The sequence below is a fragment of the Polypterus senegalus genome, chromosome 12 (assembly GCF_016835505.1).
Source record: "Polypterus senegalus isolate Bchr_013 chromosome 12, ASM1683550v1, whole genome shotgun sequence".
NCBI lineage: Eukaryota > Metazoa > Chordata > Cladistia > Polypteriformes > Polypteridae > Polypterus > Polypterus senegalus.
The window spans coordinates 142,462,091-142,487,228 of record NC_053165.1 but is presented as its reverse complement, the minus strand read 5'-3'; the positions used below and the strand labels follow the sequence as shown (position 1 = coordinate 142,487,228).

Below are 25,138 nucleotides of genomic sequence, written 5' to 3'. Positions count from 1 at the left end.
GTCCACGATGCTGGTCATGCATGTCGCACCGAGCCTTGCGCATGCGTACTTCACCAAAAGACACACACACACAGACACCTGGACGCACACAGGGGTTTTATTAAAGAGGATAGTGTATACTTTATGCATAGGAAAAGAGGGCCTGGTTGGGAGTGGAGATGATGACATTTTTTATGGTGTGTGGTAAACATCATCAGTTACAAGTTCACCACCAGTGACATTTTCTGTGGCCTTGTCAGTTCATACAATGAAAAGGAGAGCTATGCATCTTGATTGTGGGGGGATCTTTTAAAGTCACCTTTACCGGTCAGGTCGATACAGTAGGTGGCAAAATGTAAATCCTTTATATATTTGGCCTCCTGACATGGTGGTTGCTTGCCCTTTTAACTGGGCTGGGATGTAGGAGAATAAGTATAACTGGGGATGCTAGACTGTTTAGTTCTCAAAAGTGCCTTCTGGTTGATGAACTTGGCATTGGGAAGGTGTTGGCAAGAGCTCTTCTGGCAAAATGGATGAAAAGCGAGAAATGATCAGAGGTATGACAAGTTAAGAGAGCAGGTTTATACTTTATTATAAAGTTGTAAAATGCATGTGGCACTCCACCAAGTAGACAGGAGGAAGATACCTTGTGTTCGTTAGGCCCAAAGAGGCAGGTAGGCTTATGTTTTGCATGTGTTATTACTTTGATTTTATAGTTTTCCTTTTCTCATGTTATGTTTTACTTTTTCTTTGTTAATAAACACATTTTGGTATATTTTTGCAGCCTCCTTGAATTTATTTTGAGTTTTGATTCCCTTTTTAATCCTCATTTGATTCCCCTTCTTTCCACAATACAAAAATTTGAATGAAAAAAATCAAATAAATGAAGAGACAGAAGTCCAAATTTGAAAGCACCATGAATGTCAGCAACAGGTTGATGATTTGAAACACTGATTTTTCTTTTTAAGCATGCAGTTCTCCTCAGTAAATCAGCCATCACCTTTAGGGCTATCTAGTTGGAATCCCATTGTCAAGAAAGAGCACCCAGGGTATTATTGTTTTCTGTACAGAAGCACACTACTTGACCTTCTATTTTCCATCCCAAATAGGGAAGATAAAATTCAGAAGTATACCTCTAGATCAGTAAGAAAATACCAGCCAGGAATTTATTCCCCAAAAGATGCATGTGAGCTGATTGAGCCAGACCCATTTTCACAGAGACAATTTACAGACATCAACAGTTTGCCTTTGGACTGTCTAAGAAAGAAAGGAAGAGGATATTTTGTAGAATCCTAACACAGTGACAGAGGATAGAATGGAGTGGACGAAGTCGATTCTGGAGGGCCGTAGTAGCTGCTAGTTTTTGTTACAGCCCAATTTCTTAATGAGAAGTCAGTTATTGCTGATAAAGCACTTATTGCTCAAGCATCATTTTTATGCTCCATTTTAGTGATGAATTCCCCAGTAAGATTCCCCACTCTTGATAGGTTATTCTAGTCTAAAAGAGCTGCATTCACTGCTTTAATTGCTCCTTATTAGTAAGAAGATGCAAATGACAAAGAAACGAGCAGTTCACCGTGTTTCCATTTACATCTGTGTGTAGTCATTGTAAAATATCTCGTTTAATAAAACATTTGAAAGAGAAAAAGTGGTGGACCAAGAATTACTCATCTTCTTCAGGCTTCAAATCATTTGAATGATATCCTTGGAAAGGAAAAAAATAACAATATAAGAATGACCAAACATGGCAGAATGAAAACACTAACAAGCCATAAAATTAAATTAGGTCTATCATTGGTAAGACTTGGTGTCTAATTAAGCATTTGGGTTGAAACAAAAACCTGCAGCCACTGTGGCACTTCAGGACCAACTTTCCCTGCCACTGGGATAGAAGCTGTTAAGGCTCTATCGGATTACTAGTGCAACTAAAAACCTTTGAATTTTGGGTAATTTGAGAAGAGAACTGAACTTGAAGCGGTGACACAGGAGCCTAATAAGGACCAACTTCTGGAGGTTTTGTATGACCCAAGTAAACCAACATGAGAACATCACAAATCATAAAATCATTCAGAAATGAGAACAAGTGCTAAGCAGTCTGGGTAGCACACATCCATTGTACTTAGGCTTGTAGTCCTCATTCATACGTGAGTAGAATTCAAACACTCTGCACTCTTACTGGCCAGTGGGTTGCAAATTTCATTGCAACATAAGGGCAAAGGGCACCTGAAGAAGAGAAGCTTTTTTCATTTTTTCAAAGCCTTTGTTTTCACTCACTGCCCTTTCTCAAAATCAAATCTGATTTGCATGTGAAAGAGCTTTATGCTCATTAAAATGCTTTGCATGCTTCAGACTACCAATGACCAAGATGAAGTTTTCAGCAAAAACATGCACTGGAGGGGCTTGTGTCTTGGGGATTCCTGTTGGATTTTAGATGTGAAGGTTCCTATCTTCCTGAGCTCTGTTTAGCGCAAGTCAAATTTAAGCTGCCCTGAACAATTTTTGAGACCATTCTCTAGTGCATGCATTGTAAAGATAATACATTTGATGCCTACTATGTCGACTTGCGAAGGGACTCTCAGTACAGCTGGAGACCAAGAAATATGTACAAGTTGCCAGGACCGGTAAGTTTATTTGTGTACTTTTTTGTGATTTCTAAACATTTAGATTTAGAGAGAAGGCATGGCGCTGAAATGTTCAGTGAAAGGTGTGCATTGAAAGGAAGAGAAAAGCTGGTGCACAGTGTGTAAAATGAAGACTAAGGGGCAAGAGCAAAAGGTAATTAATTACACATTGATATCAATAGATGAAGAAAAAAAGTTTCAGGAGAGCATTCTAGAGTAGACGAAACCAATTCTAAGAGATATTAGAGGGCAGAGTAGAGTGAATGAAACCCTGAGGTCAGTCAAGAGCAGTGAGCAAGTGAAAAGGAAGATTTCATACATGGGCAGGGACTACTGGAGAAGGTGGGTGCTGGGGACTTTCTTTCAGCAGAATGTTCACGATGTTAATGATTATATCTGTGCACTATTATTTAATACTAGCCGACGCCCGCTGTAACATACGGCGGTGTAAGAATAGGAATGGAAAAAAGTGAGAAAGGAATTCAGAAATCAAGAAGAAAGAAATACTTCTTGAAAGATGCAGTTGTGAATAGGTGTTTTGCTGGAGACGACAGATAATGAGTCGAAAGATCTAATCTCGGAAAGAGCTTGAATTTCAGCTTCACCACCATGAACTCCAGATGTTGCCATGTATTGATAGTACTCCTGACTTGTTGTGATAACTAAACTTGTGTTGGAAAGAACAACAGGAAGAACATCTCCAAATCTGTCCCAATGTGATGCAACGAAATCTGCTGCCCTATGTCGTAGTGAGAGTGTATTTTCTTCGTCAACTGTTTGTGTCAAGAAATAACCCACTGATAGGTACAGGCAGTTGCCGGATCACGGAATACAAATGATGTTGTACAAAAACCTGTCGACAGAGAAGATACTGTCGTTCATTTTATAACAAAGGCTTAGGAAACAACCGTCGCAGTATAACGAAAATAGCAAGGAGTGAAACCAATGCCAATGGTCGAGAGAGTACTTTCCTGTAGCAGGCTACAGAAAAGACTCCCAGGCACAGACGTGGCCAAAGTGAAATGTCACGTGGTCAGGCTAGCTATCCATAGATATATACTGTATAGATAGACGCCGACTTCACTGTGTTGCCCAGTCGACACGATACCTCAGCGCGTCCGCCCTATTGCGAGTGGCAAAAGTGCCATTTAAACTAATACAGGTAGATGTGGAAACTGGGTTTTCTGATAAGAAAACAATAACGTTTAAAACAGTATCGTTTACATACAACAGATTTTGGCGAATCGTTTACATGCAATTATTTATATCCATTTATACACTAATTATGGCAATTATTAAATAATAATAATTATTATTATTAAATAAATACTCTCATATAAGTAACATTTCTCGGACTGCCTTCTTCCATCTCCGAAACATTTCTAGACGTCCTGTTCTTACGCAGCACAGTACTGAAGTATTGGTTAATGCCCGAGTCACTTCATCACATATTACTGTAATGCTATTCTATCTGACATCCCACAAAAACTTATCCATCGCTTACAACTTTTTCAAAATTCTGCTGCCAGGATAATAATCTGCTGTTCTAAATCCACTGAACATATTACACTTATTCTCTCTCAATGTCAGTGGCTCCCTGTTAACTACAGAATACAATACAAAATACCGCTCTTAACATTTAAAGCTCTCCACAACCTCACTGATCTCCTACAGACTGACACTCCCTCTCGCTCACACAGATCCTCATCTGCAGCTCGACTTTCTGTACCACACAGTGCTATGGGAGCTCGAGCGTCTCTCATAGTGCTCCTCAACTCGGGAATTCTCTTTCCTCTCATATACGTTAGCTCGATTCAATAACACATTTTAAAACTGCCCTCAAAACGTATCTTTTCAAACTGGCATAACAATTGTGAATTTTGCACTGTTACTGCCGGTTATCTTTGTTTGTTTACTATTGATTGCTTTGTGATTTATCATTCTCTTGTTTTAATTTTACTAATGTTGTTTAATTTTATTGTAAGGTGACCTTGAGTGCTAAGATTATAAAACAGGATTTTCTAATGGCCAAATATAACCAAAACAATTGTTCAGCCTTACCTATGAAATGTAATCCCCCTGGATCTGGTTTGGAGCGTACAGCGGTTGGTACAATCCCAAGCAGCACATTATTCATTACTTCACTCATTCATTGGGCAGCAGTAGCTCAGTCGGTAGAGCGGGTGGTCCAGCAATCGGAGGGTCGCAGGTTCGATCCTGGCTCCTGTCATGAGAATGCAGCTGTTGTGTCCTTGGGCAAGACACTTAACCTACCTTGCCTGCTGGTGGTGGTCGGAAGGATTGGTGACGCCAGTGTTCGGCAGCCTCACTTCTGTCAGTGTGCCCCAGGGCAGCTGTGGCTACATAGCAGCTTATCATCACCAGCGTATGAATGTGTGTGTGAATGGGTGAATGACTGTTGTGTTGTAAAGCACCTAGGTTAGGCTCTATATCAAATACAGGCCATTTACCATTCACTCTGCAGCAGTGCCACTCGCAATATGGCAGCGACGTTGACGTACAATGCTGCTGGTCATGTGGCGTCTAGTAATTCTATGTCTATGTAGATATCGGGGAGAGAGGAGTGGGGAACACAGTAGTCCGAAGGAGGAATAGGACTCGAGAAAAGCGGCATGGGGGTGTATGGGAGGCCGCAGGCAGCATGGGGAAGGGTTTGGAAGAGGACGAATAGGAATCGAGAAATGCCATGTGGGCTGTGTGTGGGCGGGACCGGGTTTGAAGAGGAAGCAGGACAAACCAGAAGAGAAATATATATAAGAGATGGTTTATAACAGAAAAGTAAACCTGCTGTTTTTATATACAGTAAATGTATCTGAGCTGTGTGTTCTTATAGTGCTTGGACCTCTGTTCTGTGCTTATGCTGAATGTAAATATTCTCAACTTTGTGTGACTTTTCTACCATGGTCCAGATATGTCAGGTTTAGTGGCATCTCCGAGGTGGCCTGGTGTGAGTTTGATTGTGTACATTTGGGTAGAATCCAGTTTTGTACTTGAACTTGCAGTAACAGGCACCAGCTCTGTTGATCTTCAATGTGATCAAATAGAAGAGTGGTTTGGTGGAATTAACTGTATTACAACAATGAAGATGAATTTTATTACGTTGATGCCTTTTCCCCTTTGAACATAAGAGTAATGGCTATAAAATATGGTATATTCATAAAGGAATGGAAGCATGTTTTTGGGAATTGCAGTCCTGCTGCCCTCATAAAAAAATCTGCTTCAAAGTGCCCACTCTGGAGATGTTAAAAATAAGGAAAAAATAGCAATAATAAAGAATGGGCCTGCTGTTATTTTTAAAACTGGCTTACACTCAACAATAAAAACAGCTTAAGGAACACCCTTCATAGTGTTGACATCTTCTGCCAACATTTTGGATAGAACGTGCAATGTTCTGTTTTTTCTACTGGCCCCTGGGTAATGTAACCAACACCCATCCTGCACGGGTGCCAGCCCATGGGTGCTGTCCATAACAACTGTTTATCTGTGCCAAGATGAATTAGAACTCTAAATAGTTAGTAAACAGCAGTGGAAACCTTACCAAATTATGTAATTAGTTACTAGAACTGCCAAAAACAAAACCGATAATGAATTACTTGACCTATCAATGCTTCTTCTTACATTATTACACAATTTCCTATATTTTTGAATGACATTAGTGTGGCCAGAACTTGAGGTGAAAGAGATGGAGAGATATCTGAGTGGCAAACTTGAACAATTTTGGAAGTGTTGTTTTGACTGTTAGACATGTTAAGTACTGGTTATTCTTGGTCCATAGATACAAGAATGAAATTATGAATTTTGTACTTGGATGATGCTGCTGTCTGCAGAAGGCATATATCAGGTCTAAAATACCCTGAAGCTCACATCGCCTGGCTTGTGCTACTAATACTGTTTGAATTCTTTGGCTTATACTGTTCTGTGAATACAGTAGTTATTGTTCTATTTCATCCAATATCTAAAAAAATCAATGCTCTAGCAATAGAACCCATCTGATCTATTAAAATAATCGTGTCTCCCTACAAAATTCAGCTTCAAGCTGCTGACTCAAGGTCTGAAACAAAGGGCTTTTGTTACTGTTGTGAGTGACTAGGGGTGGCAGCAGCACACGTGATGCTGAGGTGCTCCAAATAGGCATAAAGTAAGCAGATAACTGCAATGCTTTGCCATGACGGATTGGAGTGACTGAGCACTTTTCTGTTAAGACTTCTGGACAGTTTGTAATCTCCTTTTCCTTTTCATCATCTTGTCTAGATGTTGGAAAGCACTGAACCCAGACTTGAGGAATGAGAAGCCGTCCACCTGTGAAAATGAAAAGATCCAGCAATCTGCAAAGGACAGGCCAGGTCAGTGGATCCGATCAAGTAAACTGAGGGCTGTGTGTGTTAAGGTTTTCCTGAGCATGGTAAATCTCTTAAGGGTTTTGGTGGGCCAAGAATGAGGAGGACAACAGGAGGGGTTGGGCTAAAAAAGTAATACGTTAATTATGAAGCAGTGCTAGGGCAAGACGCTGCCATGTTGTCTTTAAATTGTGTTTTTCTTCCTTAGACACAGAGATGAATTTTAATTCTGAAGCAGTTCCGTTGGCCCCAGCTCATTCCCTCTGGACAAGTTTAGCTGAAGGTGCAGTGCAACTCCGAATTGATGAAACATGTCCACAAACTCCTCTGACTGTCCCTCAGATGTTTGAAGCCACCATAGAACGTTACGGTCACCTCCCGGCACTGGCCACAAAGAGGAATAGGGAGTGGGAGAAGATAACCTTCTGGCAGTACTACCAGCTGTGCCGACAAGCCGCTAAGAGTTTTCTAAAGGTACGTAAGCACATGTGCTTTCTTGCGGATCATCAAACCAGTCAGCCTTGCTTAATTTTACACATTATATGTTCGATAAATGAGAAGATTTGAATTTGATTTTGAGTGGGTGAAAATATAAAAAAACAGGTGTAGCTTTGAGCATCTAAGTATGTGTGCACATCTAAACATCAGCCCTACACGTTAGATATGTCTTCACCCGATTTATTGCATATAGTGACTTTCATCCTTAGCATTTGATTGATCAGTCAAAACATTACTTTATCTCAGTGCTGTGGTCAGGATTACTATTTGGAGAAACAATTTTAAAATTATGAAATGAATTAGTACAGTGGGTCCAGGCTGTTACTTTAAAATGAGTTCAACAAGAACACGTAGGCTCAGTTGGAAACTTCATACAAAATTCAGAATGCTTTTCTTAACACATAACTTATTAAGTAGTGTGATGGACAGCAGGACTTCGGGCACCTTCAAAACTCAACTTGTTGTTATTTTGGAGGAATTACATACATAGGATTGACAAGCTTTTTTGGGCTGAATGGCCTGTTGTCATCAAAATGTTTCTACTGTTTCTAATGTTTCAATCATTCTGGCAGTTCCAAAAGACATCACAAAATGAGCCAAGTGGCATCAATCTAACACAAAGCAAGGAATATCCATTACAGATGTTCCAGTACCCTATCTTTTTCTTGAACTTGGAGGCACATTATCCAAATTATTTAAGTGGTGTTCTGAAAGAGCAGAAAAGGTAGTGAATGAATAGATTTGGAAAATGGTCAGTAGTGAAAAGTCAAGCAAAATGACACCTTTTATTGGCTAACTAAAAAGATTACAATATTCAAGCTTTCAAGGCAACTCAGGCCCCTTCTTCAGGCAAGATGTAATTGGTTACTTTTTACTACATTCATAATGGCTAACACAGTACAACACCCTAGTACTACAGAAAATGCCCAGGACATCTTACATCTGACCCTGCCCACATCCCACCTCCTGCAATGAAGGGTACTTACACTACGCAGGCCTGATCACTCTTAAAATTGATGACTGCTGAGCAATTAACATCATTCTTCATTCACCTTTGTTATAACTCACCTTGCTTTTGTCCACACAGCTCGGATTGCAGAGGTTCCACAGCGTCGGGATTCTGGGGTCTAATTCACTTGAGTGGTTTGTGTCAGCCGTTGGAGCCATCTTTGCTGGGTAGGCTGCTCTCCTTCGTTGTGCATATTTTCATTCCTAAAATGCACCCCCTCTGCCAGAGACCTCACAGTATATGTCATCATCATAGGTGTATTTGTTATTACAGGGGTATTAGCACCGGTATCTATCCAACCAATTCTCCTGAAGCCTGCCATTTTGTAGCAGAAGACAGCAGGGCCAATGTCATTGTAGTTGAAAACCAGAAACAACTGGAAAAAATTCTACAGGTGAGAGTGACAGAGCCATGTGCTGTTGAATCGTGGACTTCAGTAACTAACTGCAGGTATGGTCCACATTATGGAACTCTGCGTTTTCAGGTAACTTCTCCATCGCTGAACTCAGTGCTGCTGGTGGCATCAAGTGGGTAACGTCTGCCTCATTGACACCTGTGATTATAGCTAATGGTCCTACAGTGTTACAGAACTCAGTGACTGCAGGTAATACATGTATCTCGGAGCTAAGTGACTTCAGGTAACACCAATGTCATGGAGCTCAAAGAAGTACAGCTAAAGCCAGTGTCATGGAGCTCAGCAGCTAAAAGTAAAGTTTATGTCACGGAGGCCAGCAACTACAGGTAGCATCCACGTCACAGAGCTTGGTGATGGCAGGTGGTGTCTGCAGCACGGCTTTGCAGGAAACCATTGTGTCAGCTCACGTGGGATCATTACTTTATTTATATGTATATCATTTCAGTGATTTCCTTTGACTGTGATGTACTGGCTCCTCCATACTGTTAGTCTTTGTTCCAATACTGACTGGATTGTTCAGGTTTCAGTGTGCCAAGTTTTGTTTTTGTATCCAGAGAGATTATTATAATGGCATTAAAGTTGCCTGAGCACAGTCTGACCACTTTCAAGGTGATACCCGTCTATGTGACACAGACAGACAGATCAACTGACATCGGAATGAAAAGTGGCCCGGCTATTAGCATTCTGATATGCTAGACGCCTGTCGATTAGGAAAATCACTCCTTTTGGAGTTTGCATTTTTTCTCACATTGGCCTAAAATATCTCACGGTTACGAGTATAGCTTTATGAAGGTAAAGTCCTATGCAGGATACATGTTGATCAAGGGTGATCAGCGTCAGTCCTAGAAGGCTGCAGTAGCTGCAGGTTTTTGTTCCAACCCAGTCGCTTAGTTAGAACGCAATTCTTGCCAATAACAAGTCTTACGTAATATCATGAGTTGTTAGTGTTTTAACTCTGCAATGTCAGGTCATTTTTAAATCGTAGATTTTTTTTTATTCTTTCTAATACTATCATTCAAATTATTTGGAGACTAAAACACATGGGTGTTCTTCAGTTCCTCTCCAGTTTCCTTTTGAGTATTCTATTAAACCAGAAAGTGCATGATGAATACACATAGATGTAAATGGGAACGAGGTAGTTGGAGAACTGCTGGCCCCTTTGTCATTTGCATCGTATTGCTAATAGGAAGCAATTAAAGAAGTGAATGCAGCTGTTTAAGACTAAATAAGAAATTAAGGGTTCAAAATCTTAACCAGCAAGATGACTAAAATGGAGCAGAAAAAAGTCACTTGAACAATAAGTGCTTCATCAGCAATAAATGACTTCTCATGAAGTAGTTGGGTTGGAACAAAAACCTGTAGCCACTGTGGCCCTCCAGGACCGATGTTGCTCAGCCCTGATTTAAAGGGTCTGAGTCTCGAAGAGTAAATCAATTAAATAAAGTTGATTCGCAGCAAAAACTGGTCACTAATTAAGAAAATGGTTAGAATGAAAACGTTTAGCCACTGTGGCTCTCCAGGGTCAGAGTTGGGCATCCCTGATGTGGATGGAAATTTGCTGATGGAGTCAAAAATTTGCTGTTGAATTAAGTTCAGATTCTGATTTTGTAATGTTCAAAACATATCCATACGTGTGTCTGTGGAGATCTATGGCAACGATAACTTTAGAATAAAGTAACTGTTCTTTTCTAAACAAGCTGCATCATATTTGTCTTGTTACAGTATGTGTGTGCCTTGTCAGTATTTATAATGTCTTCCCAGAGAAACTCCATGTATCATGGTGTCTGATTACCTAATTACTTACATTATTCTGTGTCATCCCTTTAGTACCACTGCTCCCTCCTGTTACCGAGTCAGAAGGTATGTAGTGCAAAGCCTTATTTATTAAACACATGTCTAAAAGGACTAGTAGGACTAAAAGTAGGTGTCAGTATGGAGCCACTGTGAATAGTTATTATGATGAATTGAACATACAGAGTATCAGGATTAAGTTACAGTGAGGTTATGAGAAGGCCATGTTAAAGTAATGTGTTTTCAGCAGTGTTTTAAAGTGCTCTACTGTATTTGCCTGGCGAATTCCTATTGGCAGGCTATTCCAGATTTTAGGTGCATAACAGCAGAAGGCTGCCTCACCACTTCTTTTAAGTTTAGCTTTTGGAATTCTAAGCAGACACTCATTTGAGGATCTAAGGTTACAAATTGGAATATAAGGTGTCAGACACTCTGATATATAAGATGGAGCGAGATTATTTAAGGCTTTGTAAACCATAAGCAGTATTTTAAAGTCAATCCTGAATGACACAGGTAACCAGTGTAGTGACATCAAAACTGGAGAAATGTGTTCGGATTTTCTTTTCCTAGCAGCTGCAATATCATATCAGTATCGACAATATCATCTTCCATACAGTGTTCTGAAGTCATTAAGAAGGCTAATATACAGCACCTTGATGTGTGGAGTACAACTTCAATGAGGGTTTGCTGAAGCTTTATAACACACTGGTAAGGCCTCTTCTGGAGTACTGTGTACAGCTTTGGTCTCCAGGCTACAAAAAGTCACAAAACGACTAGGAAAAGTCCAGTGAAGAGCAACTAGGCTGATTCCTGGGCTACCGGGGATGAGTTATGAGGAAAGATTAAAAGAGCTAAGCCTATACAGTTTAAACAAAGATAAAGAGGAGATGATTGAAGTGTCTAAATTATGAAAGGAATTAGCACAGTGGATCGAGACTGTTACTTAAAAATGAGTTCAACAAGAACACATGGACACAGCTGGAAACGTATTAAGGGTGAATTTTAGCACCAACAGTGGGAAGTTTTTCTTCATACAGAAAGTTGCACACATGGAATAAGTAACCAAATGCTGTGTTAGACTGTAAGACTTTAGGGGCCTTCAAAACTCACCTTAATGGTGTTTCAGAGGAATTAGGTGGTTAGAATTGGTGAGCTTTGTTGGGCTGAATGACCTGTTCTCCTCTGAAGTTTTTCTAATGTTCAAATACACAGCAGGATGTGTGCAGGATTAAAACCCAGGACACTGGATCAGTGAAGTAGCAGTGTGAAGCATACTCCTACCCACATAATGGTGGAACTTGTTGGGGGTAGAGGGGTGAGTACCGGGGAATGAATGGATTACCTACCTACCTACCTACCAAAGTGTTATGTTCTCCACTTTGTTAATTCAATATCATCAACCCCCATATTACTTACTTTTGACATCCCATGTAATTTTTGGACTGAATTTAATACACTATTCCTGTTTTTCAGGTCTGGGACAGGCTGCCACACTTGAAGGCTGTTGTACAATACAACGAACCTCTGCAGGAAAAGCGACCCGGCCTGTATTCAGTAAGCCGGCAGAGCCATTTGTTATGTAGCACCTTTCACTGTGCTCTTCTTAAAAGAAATGAGTGTTACCTTGTGCTTTCCCATCATCCTGTCTGACATTTAACATGATATGCTTACCGTGGATGTTTTCAGCTTAGTGCTTTAAGGTTCTGTGTTTGAGATAATTGTTGAGGTGCACCAATTTGAGGTAAATTCGGGGATACATGCATACTCAGTTCAAAGGTGATGTAGCAAATTGGGCAGACTTTTAAAATTAACATATTGCAGTGGTCACCCACAAACACATTGAGAACCATGGAAACACAAATCCAGCCCTGGAGGATTAACATGCTGAACCAAGTAAAAGATCTGGTCTGAATAAATGCCTGTTCACCTTTCCAGGACATAAACAAAGAATGAAGCCTGAATTCAGGTGCAACAAACTCGTACTTGCTGGTCTGAATGTTCTTTATGTTCCCCTTCACAGTGGGATGAGTTCATGGAACTAGGAGCAGGGAATCTGGAGAATGAGTTGGACAATATTATTAGCAGCCAGCGGCCAAACCAGTGCTGTGTCCTTATCTACACGTCGGGAACGACAGGAAAGCCTAAGGGAGTGATGCTCAGCCATGACAATGTAAGCAAAATGGAGAGCACTGTGCAAACAGCCCATGGCATATGTGTGTGTGAGGAGGAACCACTAAGGGGGTGTACGCCAATGGATCACTGCTGGAGTATTTATTAACAAAGCCCACTTTGAATCCTTCCTTACATGTAAACTGATGAAAGCCTTGGTCTGAAAATTCTCCTTGTTTTCTCACAGATCACTTGGACTGCTCAACATGCCAGCAGAGCCGGTGACATGCAGCCCGCTGAGCTGCGCCAGGAAGTCATAGTTAGCTACTTACCACTCAGCCACATAGCGGCACAGATCTACGATCTATGGACTGGCATTCAGTGGGGAGAACTTGTCTACTTTGCACAACCTGATGCTTTGAAGGTAATACCTTTAACATTCTCTTGCTTTTTTTGTTTTCTAACTTGTTGCCAACATGTCTGCTTTAGAGTCAGACCTGACATGAGTGGCCAGGGACCTGGAGTGTTGTGAACAGAATAGGCATTAGACAGAGGGGAGCCATGTGCATAGCTGAAGGAGTTCAGCACTGGACAGCTCCAGTCTGCCCACCTGGCCCATGGTGTGTGGGAGTTACTTTTTGATTGACGGCCATCAGCAGTAGCACGAGGAGAGAGGCCAAATAAGGACTGAACGATTCAAGGGTTATCTGCCACCATTTCAACTTCTATCAGCAGATATCCAGATGTCTTTGATGTGTGTCAGCTGCCATCACTCTTAGGTTCCTCTCACATAAGCAGGGGCCGCATTCTGTTACGAGTGTTACGTAGAGCTGATGTAGTAACTTAAAGCCCAGTGTGACATTCCTGCAATGGATTCCCCACATGTGCTCTGCTCGCCAGAGTGCTTTGAGCCTAAATTTAAGTTTGGGTATATAATTGAATCTTGTGATTGAAAGCGTCCAGGTGCTTTCGGCCTGTACAGTCATCACACTCCACTGCTTCTGAAAGCAGGCAACTGAGGCGTCCTGTACGGGCCTAAGCCAGTCGCCTGCATGTGTACTCCCTGGGGTATGGCACACATCGAAGAACACCTGCAGGCATGACATGAGGCACACTTGACTAGCACTCTTTAGTCAGTGTCCAAGAAACGTTTTTAAAAAGTCAGGAGGAAAGTGAAGATGCATTTCAACAAGGAGGAATTCCGTATTGAAATGTCTGCTTTTCCAGGGAAGCCTGGTAGGCACAATGAAGGAGGCGAATCCGACTTCACACATGGGTGTCCCACGTGTATGGGAGAAACTTATGGAGAAAATAAAGGAAGCATTGGGACAGGCTGGGTTTCTTAAGAGGAAGATATTCAACTGGGCGACATCTACCAGCCTGGAGAGCAACCTGAGCAGGAGTGGCAAGTAAGCAGCCATGTCTGTTTGTGCCTCTGTCTGTCTGTCTGTCTGTAGAAAGAACTTCAATTAGCCCTTTTCACACTTCAGTATTTTATTTTTGGGAGGCATCATCAATGGGTAAACTCTTTCTTAGTTATCCAAAACAATGGCGGAGTTGTGAAACAAAGGCTTCTGTAGTGTCCCTCTGCGTTCAAATTCAGATTTCTGTGTTTCGTTCTGTCTGTCTGTGTACCCCTCTGTTACCAACTAATCGAGCACCCCAGCCCTCCTTTGGCTCACATTTACTCCAAGATTACTGATGTTGTGTAAAGTAACCGACAGCCATACTTGAGTTAAATGGAGAGATACCAGTCTGGAAAGTTACTCAAGTAATATTAAAAGTTACCCATAAGCAAACTACTCAAGTAGACGTCTTAAAGTATCTGATATTAGGTGTACTTAAGTTCAAACGTACAAGTAAATGTAGGGTCGTTCTCTGATTTATAATCCAAAAAAAGTTCTTACAAACGTAAAATAATTCAGACTACTGTCTTTTTATGTGTGAGTCGCATTACTGTACAGTCGCTGAAGTAGGAGTCAAGTAACTATACAGCTTGAAGCAGCGACATTCATTGTGAGTGCACAGCTTTGATTGATTGATTTTTAATTCAGTGGGGTACATGCTTATAGAAAGAGCTAATTCTGAAAACTCTATGTAAAATGAATTTTCATAATGCAAGTACCTAATTACAATTAATTTAATCGGAAAACATCTTCTAAGCATTCCTTGACTTCTAACATGGCCCCCAGTTTTCATTGAGTAACATCGAAGTACATGAAAATTGACAGGATTTGTTTCATAATAACGTACGGTAAGTCATTGAAACAAGCCCAAAAAGGCATTTCCTTTACTAAAATATATTTAATACCGTGCCTTGCCTGAACTTTATCTCATTTTGTTTTACATTCAAGAGAATGGCCTTTTGGTTCATTTTAGGCTTTTCCAACTAATTTACGGTTTGCCTTAGAGTCCTCACGCCCAGGATAATGTGAGAAGATAAGTGAGCAACGCGGGATGAGGCGAGTGAACCACACCGCCGAGCAGCAGACACCCTCACCCTCAATTTGCCTCACCCTCTTTGTCAGGCTGCCATGATGACAGACTAAACACAGCAGCATCCGCTATAGAAAGAACTTTGACTACGATTAGACCTTTTCATAGTTCAATATGAGTAGCATGAAAGGGTAAACTATGCTGCTACGATTTTCACTTGGAGTAACGAGGGTAGAATGGATTAGGAATGAGTATATTAGAGGGAAACACAGGTACGACAGAGGGGTACATCGGGAACAGAATGTTGAGGATGGAACCACCAGGCAAGAGGAAAAGAGAAGGTCTATGGATGTGGTGAGGGAGGACATGAAGGCAGTCGGTGTGGCAGAAAGTGATGTAAAAGACAGAGATAGATGGAGGCGGATGATCCGCTGGGGCAACGCCTAAACGGGAGCAGCCGAAAGAAGAAGCATCGATGGGTAGACTTTCTGCTGGCTATTGACAACAACAGTAAAATTGCAAAACAAGAGTTTCTGTAGTGGCCTTATGTGTTCAAATTCAAAACAAAAACAACCTTATTGTATTTTGCAAAGCTCTCTGATGATGAAGCATAAAGGAGAAAACGTATCTAAGTGATCAAAAGACACTTAGCACTATGGTTGTAGCCAGGCAGATCTGCGAGTACGTGCAGTGTATGTATGCACTGCCTTAAGACTGTTGATGTGGTGAGACTTTGTAGCAGGAACAACCTGGGGTTCTACCAACACAGGAATTGTCTTTTCATTGAGTAAATCCTTAGCTTGGAGTTAATGTATAAGAGGCTGCCCTGAAGGGAAAACACCACACTGGGTGGCTTCTCAGTGGAACACGACTATGCAATGGCACCTGCTCCTGGTCAACTGCTCTGAGATTATTATTTTATGACTAACAGTATGAGTTGTATGTTTAAAATCACATCTAATGCTGTATGTTTTTGCATTTCACGTCATTACTTAACTGATATACAACAACCATAAATACCCTTTATAAACAATAGTAAGATAAAGGGTAGTTAAGTAAACGTAGATCAAATATGGTTAATTTGTAAAGTTACAGGTAATTCACCTCATTTATTCTATAACAGCTGAAGTACTTGGCATGGCCTGGATAAACACTGTTAAGACAAAAATTGTAATCCTGTGAGATGCTGAAATGGTTATCGTACTTCATTGAATAGAAAACACTGTACACGCCTGTGGTCTTGGATGAGATTCTGCTTTGACCGGTACTTGAAATTTTGTGTGTGCTGACGACGGTCCCATCTCACTCCTGCTGCCTGATAGGAATTGTAGTCCTCATGTCAGCACTGGCCTCTGAGTTGCCCCTTCCCATTATATCCCCTCTTCCCGAAAGGCCATATAACCTCTGTTTTAAGTTGGGGCAATGGAAGGACATTTGTCAAATATTGTGAACAATCAGTTCAGCTGTTTTTGTGTGACAAATGAACAGACAAACATCCAAATGGCTTACAGTTTTATTTATATAGATTTCAGTATACTGTACTCACATCTGCTGAAAAAGAAGCTAATATTAAATACAAAAAAATGGGTTCAATGGAACTATCATCATTCTAGTACAAGAATGTTAACAAACTTATGTTGTAATTCATTCAGGAATATTTCCAAAAAAATGTATAGCGTTTGTCCATTTTTCACGAATTCATTGTGTAGTGCTTTTCAATGGTTGTTTTTTTCATGTCAAAAATCAATTTTCGGAAGTGAAAAGAGAAAAGCGGAATAAATGAGATCCATTGCTAGTGATCTCACAGGAAGTAGGTTTACCGGTTGATGTGTCACTTCCGGGTTTTGTGAAGAGGGCTAAACTATCCAGACCCACTCCATTCTGCAGCCTGTGGCGAGGTGTACTTAGAATGACTGTGTAGGTAATTGGATGTTAGTGTCAGCACCGCACATTTGACAGTCTTCCCAGATTCTTTATGTATGCAGATTTTCCTAAAGCCAAGGAAACATGCAAACTCTACACAGACGAAGACCAAGCACACAATTCAAACTCATTCTGCTAGATCTGTGAAGCAGCACCTCTAATGATTGTTCTACCTTGCCACCCTACATAAGACTCAGTTTTCTAGTAGATAACTTTTCCATTGTTATTATTCTACATTTCTACATTTCACCTGAAATATGTTTCGACCCGCTGCTGCCTTCAGTATTGAGAAATGAACACAATTCAAAGCTCTGTAATCTGGCAGGTCCAGTCTTCCACTTGAGTGTTCACATCCAACCAAAGAACTACAAGCCGTAAACTTAATGTATTGCGATTGCCACAAGGTGGTCAAAGAAAACTAGAAATGCTTCAGTTTTTAAGTTTTTGTTTACATCCTGGACGTGCACATATTCAAACCATTTTCTTGAAAAACAAATTTCCTCTAAACAGCTTCAGACACGTGGTTGGATTTATGCCGATCAACTTCCTTAATTTAAGTCTAACGTCCACTCACAATGGCGTCTGTGAGCAGACAAGCAAAGAGGAAGCGTATTCTTACCTTGAAGAGAAGAGTTCCAAGAATCGGTTATAAAATGATTCCGTCTAGATTCGTTTCATTGTCACAAAAATGCTTCATAAATGCGAAAGGCACATTTTCAAGACCTGAAACTTTTGCTGCTTCCAAGTGGATGTAATGTGTACGCTTTAAGGCATTTTCTTTGGGCTATGGACCTTTGTACCATTCGGCAGCATTTTAAGATGTGAGAACAGACAAGGTGCTTCACTTTAGAACATAATTACAGGGTATATGTGGCAAACTAATATATACCATAATTGTGAAGAAATTATTTTGACTTGAAAAATACCTTCACAATTATGAAACATCTCTGCACTGGAGATTACTGCAGGTTTGCTCTTTGATTGAACGAGCAGGCGCAGTATAAAAACTGCCTCATGTCCCGTGCTCCAGAGTGGTGAATCAAGTAAGATAACGTGCCTCCAACGGTTGTTCACTTTTTTTATTGACAGGACAGAAGCAAAGCCCCTCCTGCACGCTATTGCAGATAAGCTAATTCTTGAAAAGGTGCGCAACAGCCTAGGCTTCTCTCGCTGCCTCAAGTACTTCTCAGGGGCAGCTCCCATGACTTCGGGCACCCTCGAATTCTTCCTAGGATTGAACATCACGCTCTATGAGGCTTATGGCATGAGCGAAAGCACTGGGCCTCACTTCATGTCGGGCCCGAAGGTCTACAAGTTACACAGGTGAGTTGTGGGCATCGCTTGGCATCTCATTGCACTCAAGGCAGGGATGGGCATTTCTTAACACTATTACTCAGATATTGACGGCTTGCAGCAGTCCTGTTTGTGCTGTGAACGTTACCCGGGCACAGACAGGCAGACATGTTGTTTTTCACCCACCACAGGGTTATTTACAATATTTACAAGTTCAAGTGCACCACAAACCCCCAAAGTCCTGGCCACACAATGCCTTCTTCAGACCGCCTCCACACACTCTTCTCCTGCTTAGTCCTTCTTCCACCCGACTCCAGCCTCGAATGAAGGGAGGCGGCCCCTTTTATTAGCACCCAGATGTGCTCCAGGTGGGTTCCGGAAATCACCCGCCGACACGCCCCTGTGTGGCGGAAGTGCCGGCTCTACTCCCGGAAGCACTCCGGGTGTCCCTGCTTCTCTTCCCCCCCAGCACTTCCTGGTGTGGCGGAAGTGCAGAGGTCCAGGGTTCCCAAGGCATTGGGGCACCCCCTGGCGGTGACCACGGGCCCCTACAGGGTTGGGCTTCCATGCCCTCAACCCGTGGCCCCCAAAGCAACCAGGGTGGCGGCCCCCATGTGATCCAAGATGGGCGCACACCCTTTTCCGGTCCGTCAAGGCGTCCCGGCTGGGTCGTCGCCCCTGGCATCCCTGACAGTGCAGACAATATATGGCAGAAAAGGACATGGGACACTGTAGTTTGCATGAAGAGAATTATAGGAGATCTGTTACACAAGTAAGATCCACTAGATGGCGACACATCAAGATCATCCTAAAAAAGCAGTAACTAGACAGGTGAACTTGAGATGCCTTTCATGAAGCATTCTTCACTTTCAACAAACATCTACCCCATCTTCTACCCTGCTTAATCACAGGCCCACCTTGCAATCACTAGGCATAATGCAGGAACCAACTACGGACAGAACATCAGTCCACGCCAGGGGACACTCGTACACATACACCCACTCTCAATCATAAGGGGCTGAGTTAGAGTCACCCATTAATGTTGTACACATATTTGGGTTTGGGAAGAAGGCTTAACTGGATACAGGAAGAACAAGCCTGTCCAACAAAAGATGTGACCAAATGTGACATTCATAGGGAAAAAAAGGAGGTGTCTGTGAGGCTTGGTGATCAGCATTGGGGACCACTATGGCTTTAGAGATGTGACATTGAAAAGATGTTGCCAGCGATGGCTGGAGGGTATTATCTGGGAAGCAATGGGTGGACTGTATAACAGAACTTACGTTAGATCTTCTGTGTAGATGCGGCATTCTCCATTGCCTGCCAGATAATGCTTTGAGTTGTTGGCTAGTGACTCCCAGAAGGGAGACTTGATTCACAGCACCCTATAAAGTGTTTGCCATTAACCACTTGGCATCTCTAAGCTGCTTCTGTAATGATTTCATATTTGAGTTGATGGTGGTTTGGTGGGGTAAAGTTTTGAGGACCAGTGGGTTTACACTCTGTACTGATTGTACAACCCAAACAACTTTGTCAAATGGCACCCTAGCCAATGCCAAATCGATGGGGATCATGGTGTGGTGTTGCTTCTGTTTATTAGTGACAGTGTGAATGTCCAAAGACAGTTCAAATAGAATTTCTCACCAATCATACGCCTTTTCACATCAGCCATACCCATGTAACTCTCTGACAGGAAAAGGCCCAATTCACAGGAAAAGCCTACAAGATGTCTGCACACTGCCATGCATACAACAAAATGTGACATATTCTAGGAACTCAGCTAGAGTCTTCTGCATGAGGTTTGTGTAGCTTCAGAATGTTTGTTTAAATGTGCTACAGGACACCATTTTGAATCTGTGTGACACCATGTAATGACACAGGGTGCCTTGCATTCCCTAACATGAGGACTTTAAGCCACATGATTCACTACTTGCAGGCTTGTTCTAGATTATGCCCATATTTAACAAGCATCTCAGAATAAAGTGCACTAAAACTCTGACTAACACAACACCTTGTCCTATCCCAGAGTAGGACATGAAAGTAGTTCTGAATTGTCCGACACCCACTCCCAGCGAGGAGAACAAGTTCACCTATGAGAATTAAGGACATCATGGTTTTACACCAGCCCGAGTCACAAACTGGCACTCATGAAGGTGTTTTGCAGTTTCCCAGAAAATCATGATGATGTTTTGTGATTTTTTGATAATAACGCTAAGGATTCACCACAAAGATAGTAGTAATAATATTTACGGTAGTAGTAGAAGAAAGAAACCATAATAAAGTAGGACATTGTACAAGGGACGTTCATAAAGTTTCTGCATTTTTGTTTAACTATTAAGATTTTCAAAAACAAATTACATCACTTTTCTTCATAGTCACCTTCCTTTTTTGATGCAATTTTCCCAACGTCGTAGCAACTTTTTAATGCCTTCAACAAAAAATGTTTTTGGATGAGCGCGTAGCCACTGATGCACCTCTGCTTTCACATCAGGGTTCTTTCTTCATTCCTTGTGGTCGTGGCTGTACCAGGACGTCCGGAGCACTCTCCATCCATCACACTAGTTACAGTCATTTTTTAACATTTCAATCCACTCACAGACGACTCTACAAAAAGAGAAGTTTATCCCCATACTGAACACACATGCGGAGATGAATCTGTGCTACTGGCACACCGCCTGCCCACAAAAAGCATACGAGACAGAATGCTATTCCTCTTTGGTGAAATGTATATGTTTTGCAGCAATCTTCACCACAGGGTGACAACTCTTTATGCTAAACTGCAAAGGCAGCCAGCTTGCCAGACAGAACTAGTCACGTGACACTCTCAGACATGACCAATTACTTCTCCTGCCTTCACCATTTCCAATGAAAATATAAAAGTGTGGAAACATTTTGAACGACCCTCATATGAAGCTGCACTTAATTATTGCTACTTTGCAACATCATCATAAATAACAGTTTACATCCATGAGTACCTGTGTACCAATACTGCAATGTTGCTTGAGATTTAGATACAGCATGTGTGCTTATTAACACTTGGAGCAATGATTGTAATTTTCCTGCCATCAATCAAACTGACTATGCAAGGAAGACCAGCAATTTGCATGAAAGCAGCCTGCTTTAACATCACCTCGTGTAGAGTGGTAGGGAAATGTAGAAATCTGCACGTTACCTCACGCATTGTGAGGGTGTTCAAAGTTTGGTACAAAATGTATGTAATGACTGGTCCTGACATACGCAAATCATTGCTTTTAAAAAGCTACAATTTGCATGTAACATTACCAACATTTTCATTTTGAATGTCAGTAAATGGCTTCTCAGTGTTAATGGAGTCAATTACATGACATACAAGATTTGTCTCAAATAATAATCCATCTCTGGCACTCACATCAATACCTTTTTACAGGTTCACTATTGCCCGGCGTTTCCTAAATATTCCATTTTACCCAGGATCTGTGTACTGACCTCAACCTGAGCACCATCTTCTGGCAGCTACTAGTGAGTCTGGAGAGCTCCCGAGCTCTCCTAAGTCCTGATGAAGTTAGAAAAGTGGTGTCCTAAATTATGAAAATTGAGAAAATGCTATCACTCCTAAGAGTAGCACCAAATTCGCATCACTCTTGAGATTTTTCAGCCAGTTAGGACAGTTTTCCCACTCTGCTTGATAAATACAGGAACTGGTCCCTTTCCTTACTTCAGTGCCACCTGGCTTTCATGCAGACTGGACCTCTGCTTCTGCATGGAACTGGATTTGTTGTCACAGACTCAACATCACATCGTATAGCTAACGCACAAGCACTCAACCAAGACACCCTGCTTCTCAGTAAGGGTCCTTAGTGGGGACACAAGATTGAAATGCACTGAAGGAGATGTAGACTTTCAGTGGCCAGACCTCCATTAAGTTTTTTATTGTGTTCCAGCTACATCTCCAATCATAAACACTCATTTGGCCACATTAAAATAAATCCTCAGTAATGTTATCTTCACAAGTACAATGGCTAGTTTCAAAATGTCTGTTTTTACGCTCATAGTTGTGGCAGAGTTGTTCCAGGCTGCAAATTCAAAATTGCAAACAAGGATGAAGATGAGAATGGTGAAGTGTGCCTCTGGGGCAGAAATGTCTTCATGGGGTATTTAAACCTGGAACAGAAGACACTGGAGGCCCTCGATGAAGACGGGTGGCTGCGCTCGGGAGATTTAGGGAGAGCTGATGAAGATGGCTTCCTCTCGATCACTGGCCGAATTAAAGGTAAGTGGAGTTATTTCTTTCTAGACATGGATACATCCTGCCTGGCTCCATCTTTTTAGTTTAACACAGCTGTTTAAGACATTTCTCTATTATTAAAGACAACATGAATGACAGTATAGGATGCTGAAGACTGCTGCCTGGTCAATTTCTCCACAGAGACCCATTGGCAGTAATGAGGCCGATCTGATATCAGCACCATTAGGGGGCATTCAGCAAAACCTTCCTTTGAACTCGACCATTTCACTACCAAAATTTCTGCTATTGATATGAAAGATGTCCATAATCTGGGCTGCAATAAATGAGTGATGCTGAACACATGCAGTAAATCTTGCAAAAAATTTTGATTTTGACACCACACATTCAACTTCAGTGTGCATGTGTTTCTCTTTCGTTTGTGGTCAAAGAACTGATCATCACTGCAGGTGGAGAGAACGTTGCCCCAGTGCCAATTGAAGATGCTGTGAAAAAGGAGCTTCCTCTACTTAGCAATGTCATGCTGATTGGGGACAAGAAAAAATTCTTATCAATGCTTCTGACATTAAAGGTAAAAAGTACTCGGGCATTCCCAATCGATATACAGCACTGAACCCAGGCACCAATCAGTGGTGGTTTACAGAAATCAACATGTGGGGGTTTTATGCAGTGTTTCAGAAACATTTCTGGTACCATCGATTAGCCCCGTGTGACCTTTCAGAAGGTGCCACCTACCTGTTCCAAGTAGTTACCTTTTAGACGTTTTTCTTTTTTTGGTGCTGTTTTAAATGGACATGAACATTGGAGCAGTGCACATCATTAATTGTTTCCCTTCTTTTAGTGTGTTTATGACATGGACACTATGGAGCCTACCGATGACCTAAACCTTGAAGCACTGGAGTTCTGTCATCAGGTTGGCAGCCAAGCCACCAAAGTCTCTGAAATAATTGGAGACAAGGACTCAAAGGTGCACGAAGCAATCCAGGCTGGCATAGATCGAGTAAATCTGAAGGCCACCTCCAATGCACAACGTATCCAAAAATGGATCATCTTGGAGAGAGACTTCTCTATTGCTGGAGGTGAATTAGGTGAGGCTTGTCAATGACCCCCTTACCTACAGTGGCACTTCAGCATCCCCCTAGGCAGCTACAAGGTTGTTTAATTCATTAGCCGAAGTCTTTAGTGCTGGGTTATTTTCTCTCTTGACATGCAGGAACAGTTGGCTTCCCTTCTGCAAGAAATCTTAAGAGACACACAACTGCCCGAGAATCTTTGTCTTGAAAGGGATGCCAAAATAATAACAGAAAGCCAATTAAATTCACAGTGCAGCCACTTATTGAACACCAGCAACTTGCAGATGACACTACCCTTAAAGATCAGGCAAGAAGCCACAAATTCACATGCCATCTTGAGCTGCCTATGCCCCAGCTGGATTTTATCCCCGTCAGAGCAGAATAAGCCAAGTATTAAGAGTTGGCTAAGTGCACATGATTTCCAGGCCAACATGCTATGCAGGCTTTCTTGGAAAATTAACTTATTTTTAAAGTGGTAAAACTCAAAATTTTGACTTTTTTTTCTGCTCTGTTTCTAGGACCCACTATGAAACTCAAGAGACCAGCAGTGCTTCACCTCTACAAAAACGTAATTGACAGTTTCTACCCCAGGTAGTGCATGCAGGGAGAAAAAACCCTGAACCAATGTCCAGCCCAAGCCTACTTGCCTACTTGCACAGTTTTGAATGATTATTAGCTGTAGCTAATGAAATAAACCAAAGTTAGAGAGCTGGGTATTTAATGTTAGCAACATGTACCACCATGACAGCTGTCCACTAGCAACAGGACAGGATGGTTTTTGAACCCTAGTAGCTTTTCTCTATTGGCGAGGTGGCAGGTCTCCCCCTGAACCAACCCCCAAGCGCCTAATTTTTTGTTTGCAATTCCTTACCTTTATCAGTACTACACTCTGAAACCCTGGCACAAATCAGCCGTTAAGCATTCTTACTGTGGGGCACAGCAGGCAATGTTAGAAACTGACTTGGCAGGTCGATCAACAACACATGTGGGCATTGAGGCAGAAGTCGTTTTGGCCAAATTCGGAATTACTCATCTCTGCCATTTACTCAATGGATGTTTCGGCAATGACATTTAGTAAATTTGTAGGGGATGATGGTATCGTCATGCCAACTGATGACAAAAGAAAATTTCTATCAATGCTTATTATGTTAAAGGTAAAACAAAAAAAAACCACTTGGTCATTCACAGTTAGTATAGAACCACAAAGTCAAAGCCCATGTGTAGCACTCGCTGAGCTGAGAGTACGTAGGTCTGCTATATTCCAAAAATGTAAGGTCATATGCATGAAAGCAGCACAGAGTGTACTAACATTTTACAATAAATAATGAACTGTTGAACGGCGTTCTTATAAAAAACTTACAGAAAAGATCAAGCAAATGAATTTTGACAAAGAGATGCCCAGTGCCAACAG

General features: G+C 41.6%; 1 protein-coding gene across 1 annotated transcript; it reads left to right on the top strand.

Moving 5' to 3' along the window:
- Positions 1–2,375: 2,375 nt before the first annotated feature.
- acsbg1 (acyl-CoA synthetase bubblegum family member 1) lies at positions 2,376–24,897 on the top strand. The gene is made up of 14 exons (XM_039773666.1): positions 2,376–2,600; positions 6,873–6,964; positions 7,167–7,432; positions 8,544–8,632; positions 8,739–8,859; positions 12,145–12,225; positions 12,692–12,841; positions 13,028–13,204; positions 14,008–14,189; positions 18,229–18,462; positions 22,464–22,681; positions 23,086–23,225; positions 23,496–23,742; positions 24,246–24,897. The coding sequence occupies exons 1-14, from the start codon at positions 2,524–2,526 to the stop codon at positions 24,320–24,322; spliced, it is 2,151 nt and encodes a 716-aa protein (XP_039629600.1). The 5' UTR covers positions 2,376–2,523; the 3' UTR covers positions 24,323–24,897.
- The last annotated feature ends 241 nt before the right edge of the window (positions 24,898–25,138 follow it).

What these genes read in the sequence shown, in the direction of transcription:
- acsbg1 (XM_039773666.1), top strand. Translation starts at nt 2,524, where the DNA reads ATGCCTACTATGTCGACTTGCGAAGGGACTCTCAGTACAGCTGGAGAC. An exon ending in AACTGGAAAAAATTCTACAG is followed by an intron (nt 8,860 to 12,144) that starts GTGAGAGTGACA and finishes CCTGTTTTTCAG; the next exon opens with GTCTGGGACAGGCTGCCACA. An exon ending in GATCACTGGCCGAATTAAAG is followed by an intron (nt 22,682 to 23,085) that starts GTAAGTGGAGTT and finishes TTGTGGTCAAAG; the next exon opens with AACTGATCATCACTGCAGGT.